Below are 25,363 nucleotides of genomic sequence, written 5' to 3'. Positions count from 1 at the left end.
TAGAGCAACATCCTGTGGGCTTGTGGGGGCAGGGAACAGATTCCCCTAGATCTTCTCCATAATTCCTGGATTTAGTAAATGTTAGAATGAATCAAGGTTTGATTAAACTTTGCCAAACAAAACCCACTGGATTTAGTTATGCTACCAAGCCAAGCCAGTTTGGCAGGGCTAGCCGGATGGACCATTATCAAAGGGGGGGGGTGGCCCATCCAGGAAACTACCAGAGGGCAAGACTGCCAGGCAAGGGGGAGTGGGACCCCCAGCAATCTTAGTCCTCTCTCTGTCTCATCCCCTAAAATCTGCAGTTTCTTTGCCCTGTCTTTGGAGATGTTGGGCAAAGATGTATGGGCCGTGGCTTTGTTGGAGCACCCCTTAAGCAACAACAGGCATTCCAAGAGAGAATCATAGAATTGTCAAGTTTGAAGAGGCCCTGAGGATCACCTGGTCTACCCCCTGCAATGCAGGAACAGGCAGCTGTCCCTTGTGGGGATGGAACCTGCAACCTTGGCGTTATCTGCACCAAGCTCTAACCAGCTGAACTATCCAAGATAGAAGGTTCGATGGAATCTGCTTTCTCTTCTTTACATATATATCAAGCGTGTGTAAAGTTTTTTCTTTCCTCCCAGCACTCAAGAGCCAGTGTGAATGGAGGTATATTAAAGCTCAGAAATCTGTGGAATATTGTTAAATGTACTTGTTAAAGTATGGAAATCAATATACAATGATAATAGCTTATTATCTGTGACTGGATTGTTTGTTTGTAGTTGTGAATTATTATTGTTATCTCAAAACAATCAAAAATATTGCAACACAAACAAACAAACAAACCCAAACCCTTTCTTTCTTGCACAGCTACCGCCTTTGTCATGCTTCTCTTTCTCAGTTAAGCGTGCGTGTGCATCCACACACACACCTTTGCTCCCTCCCTTTAGCTGGGGTGGGGAAAATCACATTTTCCATTCAAAATATGCCAGGTATATCTCCTACTATTTCCTAGCCAGCATGAACCACGAGCATTCCGTGGAGGAATCCCACAGGTGTCCCAGCATTGCTTCTTGGTAAACATGTTAAGTGATATTCCTCTCCACAGCAATGAGTTGGCAAGTCTTGTAACAATATATGCATACAGGATGGCATCCCTTGTTAAAACCTCTCCTGGGTAAGATTATAAGATACCGTATTTTTTGCTCCATAAGACACACTTTTTTCCTCTTAAAATCTAAGGGAAAATGTCTGTGTGTCTTATGGAGCAAATGTGTGATCCCTGGGGCTGGGGACCCGGGCTTCCCCCGCCAGCCCCACAAGCTGCTGAGCAGCTCTGGGTAGCCCGCAAAGCCTCTGCAGGGCAGCGGGGAGCCTTCATCCCGCTGCCCTGAGGAGGCTTCGCGTGGCTATCCCTGGCTTTTGCAGGAGGTGGGGGAAGGGACAGAATGAGGCTCTCTCACTTCCCCCACCCCCCGCAAAAGCCCCCAAGAGCCGCATATTTCTTTTCTTGAATTCCCCTCCAAAAAAGTAGGTGCGCCTTATGGAGCGAGAAATACTGTAACTCATGATCTGCTCAAGAGAGGCATAGGGATAGTGCTGCAAATGTTTACTGAAAGGGCCCGGGAAAGTAGACAGGCTCTATGCCAGAAAGGAGCTTCCTCCGACTTCTTCTCTGAAACAATTGCCAAAACCATTTTATTTAGAGTTGGTTCAATGATTTATTTGTTTATTGTCTATTCCTGTTTGCTTTATTTATGCAGTGTGTATAAAATTGTCTTGTTATGGCTTGGGTTAGTTTTCGACAAACAGATTGATTTTTTCTTTTATCATATTATCTGAAAAACAATCAATAATGCTTCATTCGGATGAGCTTTGATTCCTTTGCAAGATGCAGTTGTAATACCAATAGGTTAAAGGAACAATATTAATTTTCACACAGACACAAGTGAAGCAGCTTTGTGGAGTGGCAGAGTTACTACTGCATCCACAGCCCTGCCGCTCACGGTAGAAGGGGTGGAGGGAAACAAACCGGTCCTGGATTGGGCCTCATGCTCTTATGGCAGTGATACTGGCTCAAGAGCCCGTGAATCCCAGGCCAGCTCAGCCCTCTGATCAGAACACCCAGTTCCAGGGTTTTCTTCTCGCCTGCACATTTGGAGGGCAAAAGGGGGAGGTAAGTTTGGACAGGAGAACTGGGAGGAGGGACAATTTAACACCCACTCCAGCCAGGTGTGAAAAAGGTCCCCTGGACAGTTAAGTCCAGTCAAAGGCAACTATGGGGTTGTGGCACTCATCTCGCTTTCAGTCTGAGGGAGCAGGTGTTTGTCCACAGACATCTTTCCGGGTCATGTGACCAGCATGACTAAACCGCTTCTGGTGCAATGGAACACCGTGACAGAAACCAGAGTGCACGGAAACACCATTTACCTTCCCACCACAGCGGTACCTATTTATCTACTTGCGCTTGTGTGCTTTTGAACTGCTAGGTTGGCAGGAGCTGGGACAAAGCAATGAGAGCTCACTCCGTAGCGGGGATTCAAACTGCCAACCTTCTAATCAGCAAGCCCAAGAGGCTCAGTGGTTTAGACCACAGCGCCACCCGGAGGGGGCTGGAGGGCTCTGCCCCTCTGTTTTCAAACTGGTGTCTTTGGGAAAGCTTACAGGAGCTGCAAAGTGTCTGGTTCAGAATGAATCTTCCCTAAGGGAGGAGAGTGAACCATTTTGGAAAGCCCAAATGGGAGCAGGTAGAGCCAGGTAAGAAAAGTGCTGGGGGACATGACAGCAACCCTAAGAGGTTAATGTGCTGTAAAGCCTATGTGTCATATACCCTGCCCAGGCCTGCATCCTGTGGAGGTCACCTCAGTGCTGCTAACCTCACCCCCAAGGCACACTCCATTGTCTCTCGTGACAGATGGATGCCACAAGATTTGGAGAGAAACACAGTATCTAGGTGTTGACATGCTGACGATAGAAGTCTCTGAGCCAAGATGGGTGAGCAGGGTGCTTGGTGGAGTACTGGAGGTGGTATAGCTCTGAATACCAGTTGCTAGTGAGCCAAGGTTAAAGGAGTGGGATGCTGGGCTCCTATCCTGCTTACAAGCAGTTTGAGAACATGATGCTGGCCCAGATGGGCCTTTGGTGTGGTCCAAAGAAACTGACAAAAGAAACTTAAAAGTAGTGAAGATGTTTGTGTTTTACCTTCCTCAGGAACATGGAAAAATTAGGTTTCCAAACAGCTTTACAAGCCAAAGTGGTTGTCCTTAGAATGCTGAGGATAGAGAAGATTCTGCATGCAAGGCAGGTTGAAAAGCAGACAGGCAATGGATGCATTAAGCTCCCAGTTAAGGCGTGGGAAGCAGCAGACTATTCCATATACATCACCAGAACTTCTCTCTTGCATCGAGTGACTCAGGACTGGATGTTTGTTTTCACTGCCTTCAGTGACAGTTGCCGTTCTTCTCCTTAGGAAATAGTATCTTTTCCCAGTGATCTGCAAGGATGGCTCCTCCAAGAAATGTTGTACTCTGCTGCTCTCTGGTGATACTAAGTAGGAATAACTGTTCAAATAGCGTTTTGAATTTCCTCCAGTGAGTAATCAGGTGTTGTTGCTTAGAGAGGGATGGGAATTAGTTATTATTTTCATTCATTCTACCCCACCTTTGTAAAATAAAATAGTTATGGTAAAGCTGCAATCCTATGCATGCTTATTTGGAAGAGAGTCATCCAGAGCTTCCTTCTAAGGTCATTTCCACACCATACATTTAAAGTGCATGGCTTCCCCAAAAGAATCCATGTGATTGTGGCTCTGGCTTAAATGCATCTGTTTAGGATTAGCCTGTAAATCAGTTTAAATTCCAAGTGTGTCAGCCTCTAAGTTGGGAAGCCCAAAATTATATAATGTCCACACAGAAAAGTACTTGTTATAGTATTGATGCTTGTCAGTTGTTTGCACGCACACACAAAAACACCACCCAAGTAATAATAAACCACTGCTTTACTAAAAAATTTAGAAATACAAATTTTAACATCTGACAAGATTGCATAAGTTACACCTTCTCCCAATCATAGCCTATGTACATATTTACAAAAAAATAAGTTAAACAACATAGAATAAGATAAAAGAAGAGAGTGGCACTGTATACAACATGCTCTTCAGCCTGGCTTAGATGCAAAGAAAAAGCATCCATATCAGATCAAAGGAGTGGGAAAGGGGCTAGACTACAACTTCAGAGAATGGAGCTTTTAATCCTGGAGTGCCCAAATATTTGCTGGTAGAACAGCTAGACTCCATTAGCACTGGCTTTGCTGCTCCGAGAGGCTTCTATTTTCGTCTGGAAAAGAACAAGAGGCAAACCTGAGTAACAAAGGAGATGCTGCTGGTGTACAGTTTTGGAATACTCAATATCAATACACCTTCTGATACAAAACACAATGCACTTGGAGATCAGTTCCAGAGGCCTTGCTTCCAAATAAGTGTCCTCAGGGAGGAGAGAGGGAGTTTTATAGCAACACAGGCCTAATACAGCAGCAGTTCTTTTGCAGTCCAGCCATAGCATTGCATTCCACTGATTTCATGGTGGTTCAGTCTTTGGCACCTGAAAACGCACTTCTCTCATCGGAAGAGCTTTCTAGCATCACCTCTCTCATCTTAGTCATTTGCTCCTAACTGCACTTTCTAATCAACTTGTATGAGTGGTGATTTGTTTATAAAATGTTAAATCACCATGTTATATATGTTTCAACAGGTCAAGAAAAGAAAAAAACCACCATATTGAGGTCTCGGTAATTCATGTGTATATTTTATCAGTATGAATGAACTTTATTACGTTCACAGACCAGGATAAAAAACAAACAAACATATAAATAAAATAGCAGTTAGGATTTTTTTAACTGATAAATGTTGGAGCAAATAAGGACAAAGAAACAAGCATAGGATAAAACAAGATTAAACATGGATAATGGATGGATAAAAACTGATAATTAAAACAGATAAAAACTAAAAACAAATAAAAACATGCAGTTAAAACAACTGTAAGAGCGTAAGAATTAAAAGACTCGCAGTTAAAACAATGATAAGAGGCTGCAGAGTAGAAGCCTCTGAAATAGAGGACACTCACAGCATTAGAAACTGATGTGCAAATATGGTTAAAACAGACAATTAAAACAATGTACAACAATAAATTTAGACACAATGTGCAACAATAAACTATCCCAGGGAGTTGACTCAGAGTCACCAATGGAACCGAGTTTGGGGATTTTCATGCCGGACTATTTTGAGTTGGGTGATGGTCTGTGTCTACAGATTTGTACACAGAATCTAGCAACCATCCAGGTCTTCTTCTGGTCTTTGCCTAACAGCAAAAGGTCACATTTTTGCTTTTGCGGGAAGTCGGCGAGCCTCACCAGTAGGGGATCAATGAACTTACTGTGTGCTTCTTCATAAAAGGGACATTTAAAGAACAAGTGTTCTGGGCTTCCTATCTCTCCCAATGGACAGGTGCAAAGTCTCTGGGCATAGGGGACTTTTCTAAAGGCTCCATCCAGGACTGGCGAGGGAAGAGCCATGCTTCTGGCGAGTGTAAATGCCCTTCTTGCATTTCTAGATACAAGAAAGAAGAGATATGCTGCCGGTGCGGCTATGTATCTCTCGATTTCTCCAATTTTATAGTCGGGGCACCTTGCGCAGTCCTGTTGTCTCTCGGTATCTAATATTCTTTGCCTGACCATGGCTTTTGCCTGGCCCAAGCTCAGACTTAGAAGGCCTGAGGGGCAAAACCCAGTTTCTGGAGGGTGTTCAGAACTGCAGTCTGCAGCCTGACTGGAATTGGTCGCAGAGGATCAGTGGGGCTATCCCTCGGGGGAGGAGATTCAGTGTCAGCCATTTGTAGATTGATGTTAAGCAGATGCTAGCCTCCACTCTCATCATCCCCGTTTCCAATCTCACCCATGTGTTTGAGACACATCTGGGGACTTGGAGGAGAGCTCTAAGAAGTCTAGATTGAACTCTCTCAAGGGGGGAGAAAGCAGAGGAAGGCGGACCCAAAAAGGAACCATACAGGAGTTGTGCCAAAGTTTTGGCCTTGTATAATTTTAGAGCTGTGGGGACGAAGAAGCCCCCTTGTGCTCTGAAGAATTTAAGAATACAATTTGCGGTTTTATCCGCTGAACTCCCGATGAAGTTTATGTGTAGTTTGTTGGTTCCTGAGGCCTGTACCACCATTCCTAGATACTTATAGTTTGTGACTTGTTCTAATGTATGGCCTTGGAGTTCCCAGCTTCTAAGCTTTGGTTTTTCCCCAAAAGCGAGTATCTTGGTCTTTTGATAGTTGATTTTGAGACATTCAGATTCACAGTATGCTGCGAGCTTTCTTAGTGCTCTTTTGAGTCCAATGGGGGTTCTAGATAGAATTACCGCATCATCGGCATATAGCAGGACCGAAATATGCTGATTTGTAAGCTTCGGCAGGTGGAGCTCTGAGTCATTGAGTGCAGATACTAAGTTATTTAGATAGAAATTAAATAGTAGAGGGGCCAATAGGCACCCTTGCCTGACTCCTTTGAAGGTTTTAATAGGGTCCATTAGGTGTCCTAGGCGGCTGCACCTGACTCTAAGAGCCGTGTTTGCGTGCAGTGCCTGGATTAAGAACAGGAGCCTTCTATCTATATTGGTACCCTGTAGTCTGTCCCAGAGTCTGGTTCTGGAGACTGTATCAAAGGCTGCTTTTAGGTCAATGCAGCCAGCGTATACTGAGGCCTGTCCTCCTGATTTGTATTTGTCGATGAGATGTTGTAGCGTTAGGCAGTGATCTGTCGTGGACCTTCCGGGTCTGAAGCCCGCTTGTTCTATTGCCAGGATATCTTCGTTCTCCAGCCATTCTGTAAACTTATTAAGGAGGTGCTTTGCGTAGAGTTTACTGATCACACTTAATAGGCTAATCGCCCTATAATTCATTGGGTCCCCTCTGTTGCCCTTTTTATAGATTGGAACTATTATGGCTGTTCCCCATTCCCTTGGGATGCGGCCGGTGTCATCTATGTAAGTGAAGAGGGTGGCTAAGAAAGGTGCCCACCAATCCGCCTGTGCTTTTATCATTTCTGGCGTAATGCCGTCTGAGCCTGGGGCTTTGGCCGTTTTCAATTGGTTTTTATATGATTTCACTTCAGTTACTGAAAGAGGCGGCCATTTAGCCAGTTGTTCTATATTATAATTCCGTAGTGGAGGTTCAGCGTCCTCATACAAAGATTGGAAGAATGAGACCCACAGGCTAGGGGGAATTTGTGAGGGCAAGGGGGAAATAGCTTTATGGGTGCCAGAAGCTACCAATTTCCAGAATAGTGTCTGATCTTTTGCTTTTGCCGCACTAATTAATTCTAGCCAACATTTTCTGTTATAGGCATTCTTTTGGTGGAGTATTAGGTCTTTATACTCTTTTTTTAGGGCACGGACAGCAAGATAGGCTTGATGTCTGACAGAATTTTCAGCTGTCAGGGCAGCTTTGTAAGCATTTTGCAGGGCTTTCTTTGCCTCAAAGCAGGTGTAATCAAACCAGGGTTTATTTGATGTTATTGGTTTAGTTGGCCTTTTCTCTGTGCTATTAACAAAATAGGGTTTTAATTGTTGGAGCAGGCTCTCATACTTGGAAACTGGGTCCTCAGGCCTAGGATTATCCCCAAAGTCAGTTAAAATTGTGCAGAGTTTTTCAGAGGTTAGAATCTTCTTCAGTTTGGAGTCAAGTGCAGGGGTCCATTTGACTCGGCAACCAGGTCGCTCTAATGCGGTGATCTCTGCAGGGTATACTGTTCTCAGGAAGGGTGACTCGTTTAACGGAGACTCCTGGAGGTGCAAAGGGAAATGGTCCCCCTCTATGAATGGGAGCACTTTTAAATTCACTATTTTTGTTAGCAATTCGCTGTCCGCCAACATATAATCAATTGTGCTGGATCTTACCCCAGACATGAATGTATATTCCCCGGGGATGTCGCCCCTGGTGCAACCATTTAGGATATGAAGACTTAGCTGCCTAGAGAATTTGAGGAGGCAGGCTCCAGCAAAATTTGAATGTTGATCCTTTGACTGCCTTGGTAGTTGTAAAGCCTCCGGGCCAAAATCGTCAGGGTACCCTATTTTTTGCCTGTATTTGGTTTCTAAACTGGGGTCATCAGGACCTAACCTTGTGTTTAGGTTGCCCACCAGCAGGACCTTTGCTCCCGGATAGTCCGTTAGCAGTAACCTGACATAAGAGTCCAGTCTATTCCAGATGCCCTCAATATCGGTTTTTTTGCTTGTTGGGGGGATATAAGCACTGATAATTAGTAAACTGCAGTTTCCCCAGGATATGAGTAGGGCCATTGCTAGGTGGTCTAGGGGGGACAATTCCTTACAGGTGGCGTTTAGGCAGAGTGAGATTAGGATGCATAACCCCCCCTTGAGCCTCCCTGGTCCTCTGCCTGCAACCGCTCTCACTGCATATGTATAGTATCCTTCCAATGATGGGTTTTCAGCCGCCCACGTCTCCTGGAGAGTGATGATATTAAAGTTTTGACGGTAGAAGGGAATGTCTGTAGAATGGGAGAGGCATCTGGACTAGCCGGCAACATTCCAGGAGATGATGTTTAGGGCAGCAGTTGATTCTTGGGTTTTTAGATTCCAGGCTCTCATAGCTGTTTTCTGCCGCTGATTCCTCGGGTCCTTTGAGTTTGGCTTGATTGAGCCACGATGCGGAGGAATGGGGGAGCCTTTTGAGGGGAAGACTAATTTGGGGGTATTAATTTGTCTGTCCAGGCAGTCACCCGCTAAGACCTTATTTCATTCCTCTGCATGAATAGCTTCTAGGATTCCCAGGCAGTCCATGAAGATTGAGCCAATTCCTGGCACTGGCACCACTAGTTCAACTTGTTGCGATTTGTACTGGGTTGTTGGTGGAGGTGTAGGAAAACCCGTTTCTTCTGGAGACAGATATTGACAAGTTGTCCATTCCTCATTGGTTAAAGGCTTTGATTTGCAATTGATGTAATTAAATTCCATGGGGGGAGGCGGGGCTAGAGGTGGAAGGGACTTCCTTATGGTCGATAATCTTTCAATTAGTGCATCCTGGGAAAGTAGGATCTGCTTGAGGTAGGTTGTTAGGAGTTGTTCATCCTCTGAGGAGAAATCCTTTTCTAACTTATATGGTGAGGGCGGGGTTTTGTACAGCCTGCCAGATTGTTTAAGATTGCCAGCCTCTGGGTAGAGCGGCTTACCGTTTCTGGCGCTGTTGGATTCTGCAGTGCTGGTTTTGGTTTTTCGTCTCACTGGCCTATGTGCTCCTAGAAGTGGTAAAGGGTCTTCAATGTTTTCGAAGAAACGGTGCACAAGCAAGCCAGCCCTCAGGAAATTGTCTTTATTAGAAAGGGTCTGCTTAGTTGAGAGCCCGTCCTTAAAAGTCACTATATTGGGCTGTATCATGAGAGAGGAATTTTACCTTGATGATATTTTCTGCTGTCACGAGGCCCCTGGTGACTATTCCAATTTTTGGGGGAATATTTACTTTTCTTTGAGCATACGATGGGTGTCCTCTATTTGTGGGAAGTATTGTGAAGGCAAGTTTGTGATTGTTTAACGTTAGCTTCCAACAAGTCTGTGTTGTTTTATCTTGATCCCTTCTTGTTATGTTAGGGTACACGGGATTTCTTTGTGATGTCAAGAGAAGGGTTGGTTGCATGGGAGCCGGAATTTCCTTTGGTTTTCCTATTTCCCCACTAGAGGGCGGTGTGTGATCTGCTGGGGCGTGGGGCTTTTCCTCAGAGTGCTTTATTGGCATGCATGAGTTTGTGATTTTCTTTTGCGTTGTAGGAGCAGAGTTCTTTGTTGTTGTATTCTCCAGCAGCTTAAAGAGCTTCTGGAAATTCATTTTTTTAGTCCGGCAGGTCGGCGTTCCCTTTTGGCCTCTCAATTTGATGTTTTTGGTCTTCTTCATTTTTTGTGTTGAGCATTTTCTCTTTAAGGTTGGTTTCTTGGGAGCAAGGGACCCTCCCTCCTGCACTGAATTGTTTCTGTTTGTTTTTTTGTAATCGAGTCCCGGCTTGGTTTCACCTCCATTAGTCCTAGTCCCAGATGTCATGTGAGGGAAAGCAACCTCATGGTTCTTAATCAATTCAGTTAGGGTGGTAAGCAGGTTCAAGCTTTCCGAAAGGAAATTTTTAATTGGCTCAAGTTCTTTGCTTATCTGTGTGAAATGAGTTTTGAGTAACTCTTTGAACATCCCTGACAAGTAGAAGATAAAGTTGTCCGGGTACTGTAACCTTAAGCTGTTTGGCCATTTGTCTGTTTCAGTCAGCTCAGTCGGGGGAGGGCATCTTAAATTCTCTCCTGATAGGGAGGGAGGGGGAGGCTCGTTTGACATGGCTTCTAGGTTTTCCAGGAATTTCTCCTGTTCTAAACTTGCTTCAGGTCCCTCTTTGGCTAGCTCAGCTTGTTTTAGTTCTGTTGCCAGGTCCACTCCCTCACCTCCGACGTTAGTTTTTTCCTCCCTTCCAATCCAGGTGTGGTCAATACACCACTCATGAGAATAGAGGTTTCCTGGATTATTTGCTTCACCAGCCTTGGGATGAAGTAGGTTGAAATTTTGGCCTGTTTTTTCTTTGGGGGAGTTGTTGCAGGCTGTAAAGGTGAAATCCCCAGTTCTTTGCAACATTGTCTTGTAAGTACCATCTTCGTACTCAGAAATAAATGGGGCTATTTTATCCAACCCACAGCTTTATGGGCTTTTCAAGGGAGGAGGTTCAAAGTTGATTTAACTAGCTTTAAAAGGGAGGGGAGGTTTAAAAGTGCACCCAACAGCTCCCGGAGTCCTTTACTGATAAAAGTTGGCAGATATTTTCAAAGGTTGAGCCTTTTTATCAGGGTAATTTGATCATTAGAGCTCCTACTCACGCAGCAGAGACTCAGTTGAGACTTGACCCCGGTGCCATCTTCCCCGGACTCTCTATTTTATCAGTAATTTTAATAACTATTTTGTTTGGTTAAGATGATAAAACAAAAATCTATTTGTGTGGTACATAGTCTTAAATACTGTCAGCTTAATCATTGTTTATTTACAAGCTGTAGTGCAAGAGGCAAAGAGGTAAAACTCACCTCTCCTGCAGGAGGCTTGACTGACACCTCAGGAACTGGTAATTTCTCTGTTGGCTGCAATATAAATTCTTCACTCTTCAAGAGGGAGAGAGAGAAATAAGGTCAGAGAACTGGTTTGTAGGCCAAGATTCAGAAGGAAAAAATAGAACGTTGAACCCAAGCAATTTTGTTGCGAGAGCCCTGGTGTTCTTCAAGAAAGAAATGCTACTACACCATGAGGGCAACTGGTGAACACCCTTTTAGTTACTTATGAGCCTAATTATTGGAGAAGCTTTGAGAAAACACCCAAAGAGCACACACCATTCCTCACCTTTCTTTCCTGTACTTTGGGGGCAGAATCCAACAAGGTCTCATGATCCTCATCATCTGTGTCTACATCACCCTCGGTCTTCAGAGGCTAAAGCAAGAACAGAAAGCTTGGTGTCACCATTTGCTTCCTAGATCTCAGTGAAGCAAGACTGCCTTCACCCTAATTATCTACAGAGGGAAAATGTTAAGGCTTTCCTGCAGTGCTAATTTGGGTTTACTGCACCCGTCTCTGAGACTTGGACCCACAAGAAACAAAGTGTGTCGCTTGGGAATTGTGTGCAGATGCCGTCAGGAAGTCTGTGAAAGATTTTATGCATCCTGAGATCTGCATTCTTGGGACTCGCCTTGAAGGAAGCAGCAGATACCCATACGGAGGAGGACATTATTGATGCAGGACAAAACACGGGGTTTCCCAAACTGTCTAATTAACCTCACTCAGGAGGTGCCATTTCAGTTTTCAGGTGCAGGGGAGGGAGGAGAGAGATGAGAGTTCAAGAGCCAGCTTTCGAACTTCACAGACACGTTCAGGATTAAAGCTGCAATGCTATACACTCTTGCGAATAAATCTTACTTAGACTTAATGAGATTATGGGCCAACAGGTACAGGATTCAGCTGCAAGTTAGCTGGACTTCGGTTCCAATGACATCAACAGGAACTAAAAAGTCATGACAAAACTGATTGGTTTCATCAGGAACCAAATTCAACTAACTTAGACTGGACCTAACAAGGTGTGTATTAAGAGCATTTGTTATATTTACTTCTTTATACCTTTTAGCCATAAGTGCTCCTGCGAAATAATCATGTGTAGTCTAAAACTGGGGAAGGAACAGTTCCCCACACCTATTGGTGGGTCTGCCCCTCTTGTAAAAACTCTGCTGCAGTGGTTCTAGGTCATCCCTGTCAGCCTCACAAACCCACTCCTCCTCAGGAAGCCATCAGGTCCATTTCTTGAACACTGCTGCTGTCGATCCTGCTCACCTCAGCTGGATTCACAAGAGGCTTGGGCTTCACCTCTGTCAAATATAAGGCACGAGAAAGTAGCAGCAGAGAAGGGGGAACGTTTTCTCTAAGATGTAGATCTAGCCACTGTGTAGCAGAAAGAAACAAGAGAAAGACGGTGTCAGAGAATTTTGATTTAAACTGTGGTGGGGAATTGCATTTTAGTGAGCCTGAAAAATCCATGCACAAGTGTTGGAGCATGGGCCACCTTCCCACGTGGACAAGCAACCTCCCTTTACACAGTTGTTCAGATAGAGCCTGGCATCTCAACTAACATTAGGCAGCCTGCCCATGCTTGCTTTATCTTCTGCCTGATCCATATCATTCTTAAGTTGTTTAAACTGAAAAGCAAATCCTGCAACATTCCTGTGTTCCTTTCCCACAATGCTTTAGAGTAAGAGTTCAAGGCAAAGCAGGCCTCTGCAGAGATGGGGCTGCTGGAGTTTGCCCCGGAATATCCTATGGACTCATGCTGGCCTGAGGTCAAGTCCAACGGAGAGCACACAGCAGCTCACCCAGGGGAAGGGGAGACCTAAAGATGCCAGAGGTTCCTCAACGACATGAAAATATGGGGCTCCACCATTTCAGCATCCACCTGAGGCCCCACACTTTCCTGTAAGCTCCCAGCAGAAAAGGCAGTGAGGACATGTGAAGGCCACCTAGGGATGCTGGCGTGCAAAATTACAAGGCAGCTTAAGCTAGCTTTCAGCTAAGTGGTGGAATTTGCTGATGTTGAAGCCATATCTGTCTTGCTCAAGAGAACTCAGATCCTTCAGCACAGGATCTAATCCTGGTATGCTGAATCTCCTACCAATAACTGCTGACTCATGTGAGATGGTACCCAATTCAGCTCATTTGGGCTCTCACATAATTTGGAACAGGATGTTTAAATATGTAAGACTAAAGTCTGATAATGGGGAATAGCACTGGGAAAACTAAGTTGATCCAATTAGGATTTAGCCATAAAAGCAGCACTACTTTCTGTTAGAGACCCTAAGGGTCCTGTTATATCAGATGATGTACTCTGTTATGACATAAGAATAGAAGAAGAACCTAGCTGCTGGACCAGGCCATTGAACACAGCATCTTCTAACAGGGACCAACGAGATGCTATGGGAAGCCTGCAAGCAGCCGTGCTCTCCCCACTCTCCATTCCCTGCCACCCCCTCACTGCCCGCAGGGCCAGCTCCTCTCCTGATTCTGGATGCTGCAGATATCCATGAGTAGATTTCTCCTCCTCCACGAATCTATGGGATAAACTTGGGCTTAAGCTTGTAGTATATTTTGTGCACATCTAGGAGATGCAGAGGGGAAATTATTCAGAATAATGAATGCTGTTCCTGGCAACCTTGAAATTATTAGTTGTGAGGGGTAGCTGACTGTTTTTAAATGTTTTTAGCTTTCTTAATGTTTTGCTTTATTTTAATTCTTTTGCTCCTTTGTTGCTTGCTGCCCTGGGCTCCTTTGGGAGGAAGGGTAGAATATAAATTTAATACAAGAGTAATTCTCTTCTCGGAGCTGATTCCCCACCCTCCCTCATCCCCAACCTGCCTGGTTGAGTTGCTCTTTCAGCTGCTCCTCCGTGAGGCCCAAGGACCTCATTCCTCTGGCTCTGCAGGCACTTTGCAGCTCAGACACGCTCAAGCCATTAACACCTTCCTTGGCAATCATCTGCACATAGCAAAGAGAGATCAAATTAGCACCACCTTCTTCTTTTGGAAATCAGGCCACCATCCCTTTCAGCAAGTGGTGAACTCAGAAGGTAACACTCTCTCACTGATACATACTATAGAAACAAACTGAAGCACTAAGAGTAAAACAAAGAGCCTTTTCCTGGCAATGCAGAGGGTTAAACTATTTTTGAAAAGAAAAAAAATATTACACCATTCCATTCATATGCCATGGAATGGAATGGCATACAAAAGATGAACAGGTCAAATACACTGGGCGGAAGACTTGGGACATAATATACAAATGATACACTGGGAGAGGCTACAGAAAACAGATCTGAAATTTACGACATGTTCTTCACTGAAAGAAAACTATATTAAAATGATGTACTGGTGGTATTTGATCCCAGTAAAATTAGCAAAAATGTATAGAACAAGTACAAACATATGCTGGAAATGTAAAGAAAAAGAAGGTACCTTTTATCATATGTGGTGGACTTGTAGTTAAAACTTTCTGGGAAATTATATATAATGAAATGAAAAAAAAAAGTTTAAAATAACTTTTGTTAAAAAACCAGAAGCCTTTTTATTACGAATTATAGGTACCGAAATTCCAAAGGACCAGAAAAAACTGTTCATGTACGTGACAATAGCCGCACGGACGTTACTAGCCCAGAGATAGAAGGAAGAGACAACCCTAACCAGAGAAGAATGGCAAACCAAGTTGATGGACTATTTATAATGTATATACAAGATTATTGTAAGCAGGTTAAAACATTAGCAGGATTTTAAACACACTTGTAATGTAACAGAATGTATGGATAACTTAGAAAGATAAAAATATTTGGAGAGGTATTGATATGCAGTTGAAAATAGGATGGGGGAAGGGATGGGGGGAAGTCAGGAGATTTAGAGAAATCTCAATATTTGGATTTGGATTCGGAATTGGTTTTGTTTATATTCTTGAAAATCATTTTTTTTAAAAAAAATAAAAAATAAAAAAATTACACGCGGCCTTTCATTCCAACAACAAATCATAGCTTTGGGTTTATTAGGTTATCGTGCTTCTGTCAATACATCAAAATTCACCTCTATCCAAGTTTTAGCAATGTGCAGCCTACTGATTAAAAATCAAAATCCCTATTTGGTTACGAGTCCTAGTCTTAGTAACTGAAACCTGTAGTTATGCACAGCTGTGGTAATGCAAGTTTGAAAATTTGTGACCATAGAAAGTGAGAGAAGCATTATGGAGACACTTTAGCTGATTCAGTCTAGCCAGCACTAAATCACTTTCAGATAAACAATGGGTGCCCCTGATTAACTAACCTAAAAGACCATACAGGAACTATTTTGGGACTGGGGTGTAAGTTTAATGTTTCTCACAACCAGAGAAGCAGAACCTGTGAGTTTGGCACCAAAGTAGTTGTTTAACTTGCTTGAAATGAGAACTTTGTGAAAATGTCATAAGGAACTCTATGTAGCACTGTGAGTCACTCAAGCCGGAAAACTCTAAGAAACCCCAAGACAAAGGGCCATGCAGCCAGCTACCTTATGGGGGGTTGCAAGGGACAGGGGTTTGGGTTTGTTCACTTTTGCTGCAGGAATTCTTCTTGCAAGTAGTAGTAGTAGCAATAATAATAATAATAATAATAATTTTTATACCCTGCCCATCTGGCTGGGTTTCTCCAGCCACTCTGGGCGGCTTCCAGGAAAATCTTAAAAATACAATAATTCATCAAATATTAAAATTTCCCTAAACAGGGCTGCCTTCAGATGTCTTCTAAAAGTCAGATAGTTCTTTATCTCCTTGACATCTGATGGGAGGGTGTTCCACAGGGCAGGTGCCACCACCGAGAAGGCCCTCTGCCTGCTTCCCTGTAACTTCGCTTCTTGCAGTGAGGGAAGGGCCAGAAGGCCCTTGGCGCTGGACCTCAGTGTCTGGGCTGAATGATGGGGGTGGAGACGCTCCTTCAGGTATACTGGGCCGAAGTCGTCTTTGCAACAGATTTTGAAACACGGGGTTTTTTTTGCATGTTTATTATTTTTGACTGTTTAACATTTTTAGAATTACTCTGTTTATGTGTTTGAAAGCTATTTTTGTAATGCAGATCAGGCTGGAGCAGGGGTTGGGGGAAAAATTTAGCCGCGGGCCGGTCCACTTTTCCTCAGACCTTGTGGCGGACCAGAGAAGCGGCACCCGGGGGGGGGAGCTGGAAGAAGAGGCATGGGGGACAAGAAGTCATCCTCCCCACCTGCTGCCGCAGCTTCTTCTCATGGGGAGGCGGGGTGAGCTCGTCCGCTCCGCTCTCTGGCCCACAGCAGCACCAGGGCAGCAATGGCGGAGGGAAGACGAGTGGCGCAAAAGGGCTGGCTCTGGAGAGGAGGCTGCTTAAAATGGCACTCAGCCAGCTCAGCCCAGCCCCCTTCCTCCTCTAGGCAGGGCAGGGAGAAGCCAGGAGGCACCACCATCACGGGGGGGGGGGGGGGATGGAATGGCGCAGGAATAAAAGTGGCACAGCCTGAATGAACAGAATCCCCACGCCCATCCACGGACAGTCCGTGGACCGGATCCTGAAGGCAATTGGGCCTGATCCGGCCCATGGATCTTAGTTTGCCGACCCCTGGGCTGGAGTATGCACCAAGAAGGAAGCAGGAGACCTGAAGAAACCTTAATGGATTGGGAATAAGCTTTTACCATGTTGGGTTAAAAGTGTAATTGTGTTATGATGATGTTGGTAATGTGTGTTCTAATGCCTTTATTAACCGTTCTGTTGTTTTTTTCTAAACAGGAGCTCCATTTGGTTTATCACACATGTGATGCCAGATGTGATTTTCTTAGAGTGGGGGGTAGTGCTGTGGGTTTGCAACTATTTCACTTTAGAAGACCTCTGAAGGCAGCCCTGTTTAGGGAAGTTTTTAATGTCTGATGTTTTATATCACCATCATCATTAATTCTGTTGGGAGCAGCCCAGAGTGGATGGAGAAACCCAGTCAGATGGGTGGGGTATAAATAAATTATTTTTTATATTATTATTTTTGTTGTTGTTGTTACACGGCCTGTCTTTTTCATTCTCCTGTAAAAACCTTCTTCGCCATCTAACTTATTCACACCTGCAATATCTGCCTACATCTTGAATCTCTGTGCCTGCCTTGCCTCTTCCTGCCATTGGCTTGACCTCACATTAAGACTGCATATGGGTGGGAATGAGGTGGCTTCAAGTCTCCTGTCACTGTCATTGGTTGAACTGTTTCAGTATTAGCGGGGCAGCAAACTGCTTAAATGTACCTTGGTGGCAGAGATGATAGAATCACAGAATGGTAGAGTTGGAAGGGACCCCGAGGGTAATCTAGTCCAACCCCTTTCAGTGCAGGAATCTGATGTTATGGCACAGAACCACATTGCCATATCCATTAGAGGGTGACCTTGCAGACATCTGTATTAAATTCCAGCATCCATGGGCAACTTGTACAAAGCTTAACTTTTTCAACTTTCTCTGAACACTATAGGTTTTTAAATGAAAGCTTGTTATGTAGACCAACTGAAATATTCTGGAGTCTTAGGATGGCGAGAAAGAAAATAGGCAGCACTTGCTGCTTCCACTACATGAAAGTAATTGGGAGTTCAGACACAGCACTTTGTGTTTACCTTCACAGATTGTGGAAAACATAATCTGTCAGCCCAAAGCACTGAGACTTGGGCATGACTGCACCTTTCAGACTCAGGTATCAGAAGAGAGAAATGACTGGCAGAGAGCTGTTAACATTTTCTTTTTCTTTTTTTTTGTGTCTCTTACTTCATCATCTGTTTTGATAGACCTGAGCTTCATCAAAAGCTGGAAGCGGAGGAGGTTATTAGTGCCAATGGGCTGCAGTTCAAGCAATTTGCAGAGGACCACCAGCTGTGGCCGCTCCAAGTGTTCCAGAGTCAGCTCATCCTCAAATAGCTTTGAAAACCGCACGATCTCCTGGGTGCTGGGCTGCTGGCCACTATGCCGAACCTGTACAAAGCAATGAATAAGATTCCAGCAAGAATGTGTCCTCCTCCTTCTCCTCCCATACATGCTCCACAAACAATTGGAAGTTCCTTCCTTAGTGCACATATAATGTTCAGGACATGGAGAATCTCTTCTCAAAAGGTCCTGAAATTTGGCAAGACCAACAGATACGTTCTATGGAGGCCTTGGGATTACTCAATCTCGAAACATTGTTGGAAGTATAAGCTGAGGAATGTGCTGCTACAGACAGACGCTCGATGTGGAATCTATGTACAGTACTGACTTTGAGTGCAACTGATATATTGCACTAAACCCTCAAGTAATGAGTAAAAACAAAAACAAGAAAACAATGTTGGGAAGAGTTTCCTATGCCTAAATAGGAAGACATAGCTTCTATGATTCTATGATTCTATGTGGTCTCCAAAACCTACCTACATTATTGTGGTGAGGGGATTCAAATACTTTCCGCTAGAACAAGGCTGAGGAATCTCCAGCCTGCAGGCCAAATTTGGCCCACAAGACCAATTTTGGGAAGCCATGCCCAGCCGCCCTCAGCCGATGTCACCCGTGATGTCAGGTGGGGGTGGGGGTGTAAGCGTGGGGAGTCTGACAGTTCCTTCCTTTGCTGGAGCAAGGCATGCTGCCAGCCAGCCATCAGCTGATGGGCAGTAGAAGTCTGTACCTGCTGAACGTAAGAAGAGAATTGCTTCGTGGCTTCTCCAGTACTGGCTTTGTTTCTTCTGGCCAGCTCTGCGATGGTCTCCTGCAGGAATTTGGCTAGTTCCAACTTTGCACTCAGTTTCTTTCTCTGCTTTTCTTCCTTAATACAAATAATAATAAACATTTGCAGTTATCTAACGATTTCAAATATTCAAAAGCTTTTTCAGTACTTCTTAAAAAGGTAAAGGTAAAAGTACCCCTGACCATTAGGTCCATTCGTGGCTGAGAACCCTATAAGGCAGGGTCACGGGACAGGAAATAACCTGGGGCCCTAAAGTTGCTGTTGGACTCTAGTTCCCATCAGCCTCAGCCAGCATGGCCAATGGTCAGGGACGATGGGAATTATAGTCTAGTAACATCTGCAAGGCCACAGGTGAGCCTTCTGTGCTGTAAGATATGCCAATATTATCCTTTTGCTCACAGCCAATCAGTTTCTGTTCCACTGTTATTTTTCATGGCTTAAATTTATAGGAGATAACAAGAGATCAAAGACTTGCTAGAGGTACTATTGTAGGTTCTTAATGAGCATGAATGCTAAAATTGCCTGTGAGATACAGAAGTACAGTTTTCCTGACTGCTGCTTTAACTGCATCAAGGTGCCTGTTCCTCTCTATAAGTGACAACCATTTTGTGCGCAGGTTCTGTTCCTGGCCCCCACGCGCATTGGTGGAGCATGCATAAACACACCTCATCCCATTCCACCCTCTTCTGTGTCCAAAGGGAGCTGTGCATTGGTGGGTGTGCATCAACTGAACGTACCAAAATGGTTGCTGCCTATATTTTATTCTATTATTTCATTCCCAAATCCACTGTTGGGCAATACTTTTGTTAGGAGTGAACAAGCTTTTGCATTTTCCCAAACTCTTCATCAGCAAGATGCTACAAAAGGAGGCAGGGGGCTGGATCTTGACGCCATGAAGACTCAGTTCCATTTGGGACTCTATTCTGAGATGTAGATTGCACACCTAGATTGCTAGGTGTTGAAGGTATCAAGTTATGCCTAGGATTCTCATCCCCACTTGTGAAAGCATAATGCCTTGCACTTATCCATATCTGACTTATTATCCTTTTATTCTATCCTTCTTTCAAGAAGCTCAGAGTAGTGTATAGGACCTCCCACTTGTCCATTTTATCCTAAGAATAACCTTGTGGGTTAAGAGAGTGTACGTGCAGGTATGTTCAGCCCAAGGCCGAGAGGATTTGAACTTGGGCCTCTCTATCCCCCTTCATACAGCTTATGGAGACATTGATTACCATACAGCAAACAGATGCAGCAGAGTTGGAGGCAGACAATTCCTGACACAGTGGCGCCACATCATGCTATGATACACTGTGGTTGAGGCGAAGGCTGAGCTGCTTTTCATACTGACCTTCTTAGATTCGGTTTCAAAGGTTGAAGGCAGCATCTCAGGAAACAGTTTCAGAAATACAGGTAAGAGGAATTCCATGAAGGGCACAATGATGAACACCAAAAAGGGAACCAGCCGGAAAAGATCAGCAGATGTTCTCATCAGCTGCAGAGGTTAAGACAGAAAGCAGAACAACAGAGTCTCTTCCTATGCATTCAACTTGTCAGCAGAGGCCCTGCTCAAAAGAACCAGGAAGGTGACATCAGCAAGGCTAAGTGCCTTTTTGTTGCTCTGGAATTTCAGAGAAGCTTTGCAATGCACTTCCCTACTTGTTTTTAAGATGTCTTTCAAATAATTTTGTTGAGGCAGGATTTTAGTCTCCTATATGGCTGGAGAAATGTTAAGCTAGCTCCCATTTTCTTGTTTATGACACTATCTTTCATTTTGCTAAAGCTATGCTGATATGATTTTAAAGTTATAAGCTACACTTCTTTCAGATTTATTTCTTTAAGGCATGGCTAAGCAATCTGAGAAGAAAATGGTGCCTCAAACAGCATCTTCATATAAATATAAGATTGCACAAAATCTTGAAAGCATGAAATGGAAAAAGGAGAGTCTCTCTTTTGCAGGACTTAGATGTACAGAAGCAGTTAAACTGAGTTATCTAGAAGAGAGGACCCTGTGGCTCTCCAAAGGCTGAAGAACTAGAACTCTCATCATGTCTGATGCTTGTTGACATTAATGCAACATAGTAATTCACTTTTGTTGAAAGAAATGTAGCTGCACATTTCTAAATTGAGGTAAATCCACTATTGTTTTTCAATAAAAACTGAAATTTATGTTGTATAACTAAGTTTTCCTGGTTCATACAAATCAATATACTAAACTGACATATAGCAGCTTTAAAATGCTTTTTATTTCAGTATTGCATGCTTGTCAAACAATGTTTGATTTGCTTAAATACTATGCTTCAAAACCAGTACTAAACTGTTGAGATTTGACTTCTGTGAAAAGGTTCCTTCAAGAATTATAGAACTGGGCTTCAAAGAATAAGCCATCAAAGGTAGGTACATCATTGCAATTCCTAAGCAACATACACTTTTAGGAGCTGCATAAATAATGAAAGTTCTGCCAGTTAAAAATAGGACAATAACATGTATTTAGCCCTGAAGAAGGGGATTTACCTTTTATTCACTTTAAATTAGCAACCTTAAGAGCCACATTGAAACAGAATTTCCCCTTCTACATCTTAAAATATATTTTAAAAAGCAAGCTCAGTTGCTTAGAGCTTGGTGCTGATAACACCAAGGTTGCAGGTTCAATCCCCGTCTGGGACAGCTGCCTATTCCTGTGTTGAAGGGGTTGGACTAGAGGGCCCTCATGGTCCCTTCCAACTCTAAGACTTTTTGTCTATGTCTATCCTTGATCACTGGCCGTGGTCGCTGGGGCTGATGGGAGGGGGTGTCCAACAACATCCAGAGGACCAAAGGTTCTTTACTCTGTCCTGCAGAGATTAACTTTGATAGTACACAATATTTTTAAAAAATATTTTTTGAAACTAGTATTTTGTCGCAGCAAGCCAAATGCGCAATTTTATGCATGACAAGAAATCACAAATTGAACTGTGCTATAAATTAGCATAATGATTTCAATATGTGCTTTTTTTCCTGCACAAGTTAAAAACTCTCAGGCCTGAAAAGCACCACCTCAATGGGCTTATTTCGTTGTGTGGGGAGAGATAACAACATTAACTTAGGATTCTTTACGTAATTGTGCCTTTCCCTGCTCCCCCAGCAAAAGTAGCATCAACCTTTCAGCTGAGTATTTGAGAAAGCAGCTGATCAGAGACCATCTCTCCTAGGCCATGCTGTGTCAGACGGTTTGCTCAGAGGAGCGTGGGAGGGAAGGGTGATAGTCTCCCCTCTTGCAGCAGCAATCCTGAGTTTCCCCCAAGGAGAAAGGTGATGCCTATGACCTGGCCTCAAATACTGGAAACAAGACAGGGAGAGAAGTCATCATCACGTCCTGCACGTGAACTCAGAGAGGCATCTGTGTGTGTGTGCATGTATGTGTGTAATCCATATTATGTGATTTCCACAATCAGGACATAGCTGACATCCTATGGTACACATAAGGTTGCCAGGAATGACTGCCTCTCTAATTTCTGTGTTATGCCATACTCCCCCCCCCCCACATGGCAGCCACTTTGTGAGTGGCACCCCCAAATCTGAAATGTGCCCACTGAGCCAAAACGTTTGGCAACCTTATCAGACTAGTGAACAAAAATTTGGAACCTGCCCAAAAATCTGATGGTCAGATCCAAATATTCATTTGATTGCTTGGTCCAGTGGACGGGACTCCACTGTTGAGTGCTTTCCATTCAATGCTCACCCTTCGCCTTTCCCTCCGAGTGAGAACTTGCCCGTGTAACAGCCTCCACACCATCCTAGCAGCAACTTTTGTGTCAATCCAAAGCAGATGGAATCCATTGTAATAATGTTTTAGTTCATCTATAATCCTCTGGCGTAACGGTATCTTGGCAGTCTCTGTCGCTTGGTCCACTGGAACTTTGGCCAGCTCCGTGTCCTTTGTTACAGTACTTTGGCTAGGCTGAGTTTTGTCCTGAAGCTCTTGGTGCCAGGAAGCTGACGTGTGAAGCATTCGCATGGGCTTAGTTAGCAACTGAGGTAACCTGATGCCCTGCTGCGCACTGAGGAGCAACTGCTGGCTCCCAGAGTCCTTCAGGTATGTTCGGTTAAGGTGGGAATCCAACAGCTGGGCAAATGCAACCGATGGGGAGAACGGGGAGCAGATGGAGTGTACAAGAAGATGAGGTCCCCTGTGAGGGGTAAGAGACAAAACAATAATTGCTGTAACAAAATACCAAAAATACTGGTACTGCCCAAATTTTTGCAGGCCTTTGGCGTCAACTAAAGATGCACTAGTTTGTCCATGCCTGTAGAGAAGGGTGACTGGAATCTGATGGAGCAGTATTCCTCACCTGCTGTACTGTGCAATTTTGTGTGTAGGGGTGTGTATGAGAGAGTTTATTCTGTACAGCTGTTTTTAAATGTTTTAACTGTTTTGTAATTGTAGTTTTGTCTGCATTGTACCTTTATGGGAGAAAGGGCATAGCAGAAATACAAGAACACATCTTTAAAATATTGTGATCAGTACTCACCCCTCTCCTCAGCTTAAGAAGGAAATTGGGTCTTGCCCATGCTGGGTTTCCGAGGTACTTGGAAGCAGAGTAGTCTTTGCTCCTTCTGTGCATCTCTGAAGTCCAGTGCAACAGCAAACAGAAGATCCTGCCCTTATCTGGAACCCTCTATAATGATATTGGGGTTCAGAGGTACACAGAAGCAGAAAGACTGCTTACTGCATCTACAAACCCTTGAAGCTCAGCACAAGATCAGGTATGAGCAGTATTGGTGAATGGGCAAATACCTTCATTGGCCCCTGAGTATTCCATTAATCATTCCTGCAACCCAATGTGTTTAATGAGTGGCACTGTTTCTCACTACGATGACGACGCACTTCTTCCAAGCTTTAGGCAACTGAAACAGTGATGTATTATAGTCCACAAAATAATGTCAATAATTAATTTCTTACCTGAACCTAGCTACTGCAAGGAATATGTTACAGCTGTAGAAGGCCATGTTCACCTGGAGTCAGTCTGTTTGGTCTATGGCCTGGCAGAATGAAAAACAACATTTTAAGCTAACATCTGCCTCTTAAAAAGGGAATTCACTCAACTAATGTAGCAGTAAACAACTTAAAATGGAAGTTCATTAAACAAACTATTCCTTTACATAGTCTTCAACAGAAGATACTACAACAGGTTAGTAAGCATTCTGTTTGTCACAGACACAGCTTCCATCTGAAATGGTATTTTCAGCCAATATATAGGATCAGGGCTGTTTCGCTCATTGCACATCAAGAAATGTGTTTTCCATGACTTAGTCATAAGGTGGGAAGCCATTACTAACCCATGTTCTTTGATTCTCCCAGCATGAAAAGCGCTCTAGCTTTTTTCCCTAGCCTTGCTTGCTAGGGATGCTCACATAAGATTTTGTTGGAACTCAAAAAGCCCTGCAAGATCTTGCAAGAGCATCCCAAAACTGGTGCGTGGAGAGGACCTTGCCCCTTAGCGAAGCAGAGAGCTTAAAAGCTCTTTTTGCACCAGGTTTCACTGGCACAAAAAAAAAAGCTTTTAAGCTGTCTGCCTTGCTTTCATTTAACATGTTGAATCAAAAATGAATCGGCCTTCATTGGTGCTTCATTCCAGCAGTTTGTTATGCTTTAACTCATCGTTCAAAATTTGCCAGGCACATTTTGCACCTGGCTATCAGCCACTTGCAACCAAGTGAAGCTGCCTGAGCACCAGGATGGCACCTGACATCTCCACCCTCTGGAGGTCCATGCCTGGATCTGGACTGCTTTCACACACTAGCAACACACCCTGTAGAATTCTATCTGTTATATTTTATCTTCACAACAAGAATGAATTTCAGGAATCAAAAAATCTTATTGAAAAATACGACTTTGGAGCCTTCTGGCTGAAAAATGGTAACTAGGCATTCCTTTTTGGCGACTAAAACCCTGGTTTAAGGAGCCATTTGGCATCTAGCTTGTATATCTGAGTTTGTAACACTGCTTTAATTTTGCCCTGGGTTATGAGCTGCATTCTCCTTTTTATCTGTATTGATTTTAAAGTGGCTGCTATATTTTTATGTTGTGAACTGCTCTGAGATGTATGGATCGCCTGCAAATTTAATCAATAATGTTGTTGCATGCTGCCTTGAGACTGAGAAAGTAGTGTTTTAATTAATAATAAAATTATTTTAAAAACCACCCAAAAGATGGAACGCACCAGAGACAAGAACAGGACTGAGTTTTAAGGTCAAGTTCAAAATCAAAACTTTTTAATATTGTGCAACAACCTAAAGCCCAGGATGCTGACGGGATCTGCCTGAAACCCGTTGCTCAGTTTTCTTCCTGCCCCGGTCTCGTCTTCTCCGGGAACAGCGGGGCTGCCCAGCCCGGTCCCTCGGGCCCCCCTCTCGCCCCCCGCCAGGACCCGTGGCCGGGAGGGAAGCAGGGCCGGGCTGCGCGCGGAGAAGCCGCTGCCCAACTCCCGCGGCGCCCCCGGCCCCTCTCTCGCCGCCCCGCCCGTACACGTGACGCCGCATCCCCACGTACCCTCCTTCTCCAGGGAGCGC

General features: G+C 44.0%; 1 protein-coding gene across 3 annotated transcripts; it reads right to left on the bottom strand.

The window, feature by feature from the left end:
• Positions 1-232: 232 nt before the first annotated feature.
• Positions 233-25,363, bottom strand: LETM2 (leucine zipper and EF-hand containing transmembrane protein 2). Of its 3 annotated transcripts, none has more exons than XM_053366705.1 (11): positions 25,015-25,070; positions 23,754-23,833; positions 22,533-22,980; positions 20,163-20,306; positions 18,755-18,892; positions 17,872-18,075; positions 13,959-14,078; positions 12,387-12,494; positions 11,409-11,495; positions 11,099-11,173; positions 233-671 (listed from the first exon to the last, which is right to left on the bottom strand). In XM_053366705.1, exons 2-11 carry the CDS (start codon positions 23,798-23,800, stop codon positions 657-659), a joined length of 1,386 nt encoding a protein of 461 aa, XP_053222680.1. In that variant the 5' UTR covers positions 23,801-23,833; positions 25,015-25,070; the 3' UTR covers positions 233-656. The 3 variants fall into 3 exon arrangements, with proteins under 3 accessions (XP_053222680.1, XP_053222679.1, XP_053222678.1); XM_053366704.1 differs by lacking the exons at positions 233-671; positions 25,015-25,070 and adding exons at positions 3,962-4,316; positions 25,344-25,363; XM_053366703.1 differs by lacking the exon at positions 233-671 and adding an exon at positions 3,962-4,316.

Source organism: Podarcis raffonei, chromosome 15 (genome assembly GCF_027172205.1).
Source record: "Podarcis raffonei isolate rPodRaf1 chromosome 15, rPodRaf1.pri, whole genome shotgun sequence".
NCBI lineage: Eukaryota > Metazoa > Chordata > Lepidosauria > Squamata > Lacertidae > Podarcis > Podarcis raffonei.
This window is presented reverse-complemented; position numbering and strand designations above follow the sequence as displayed.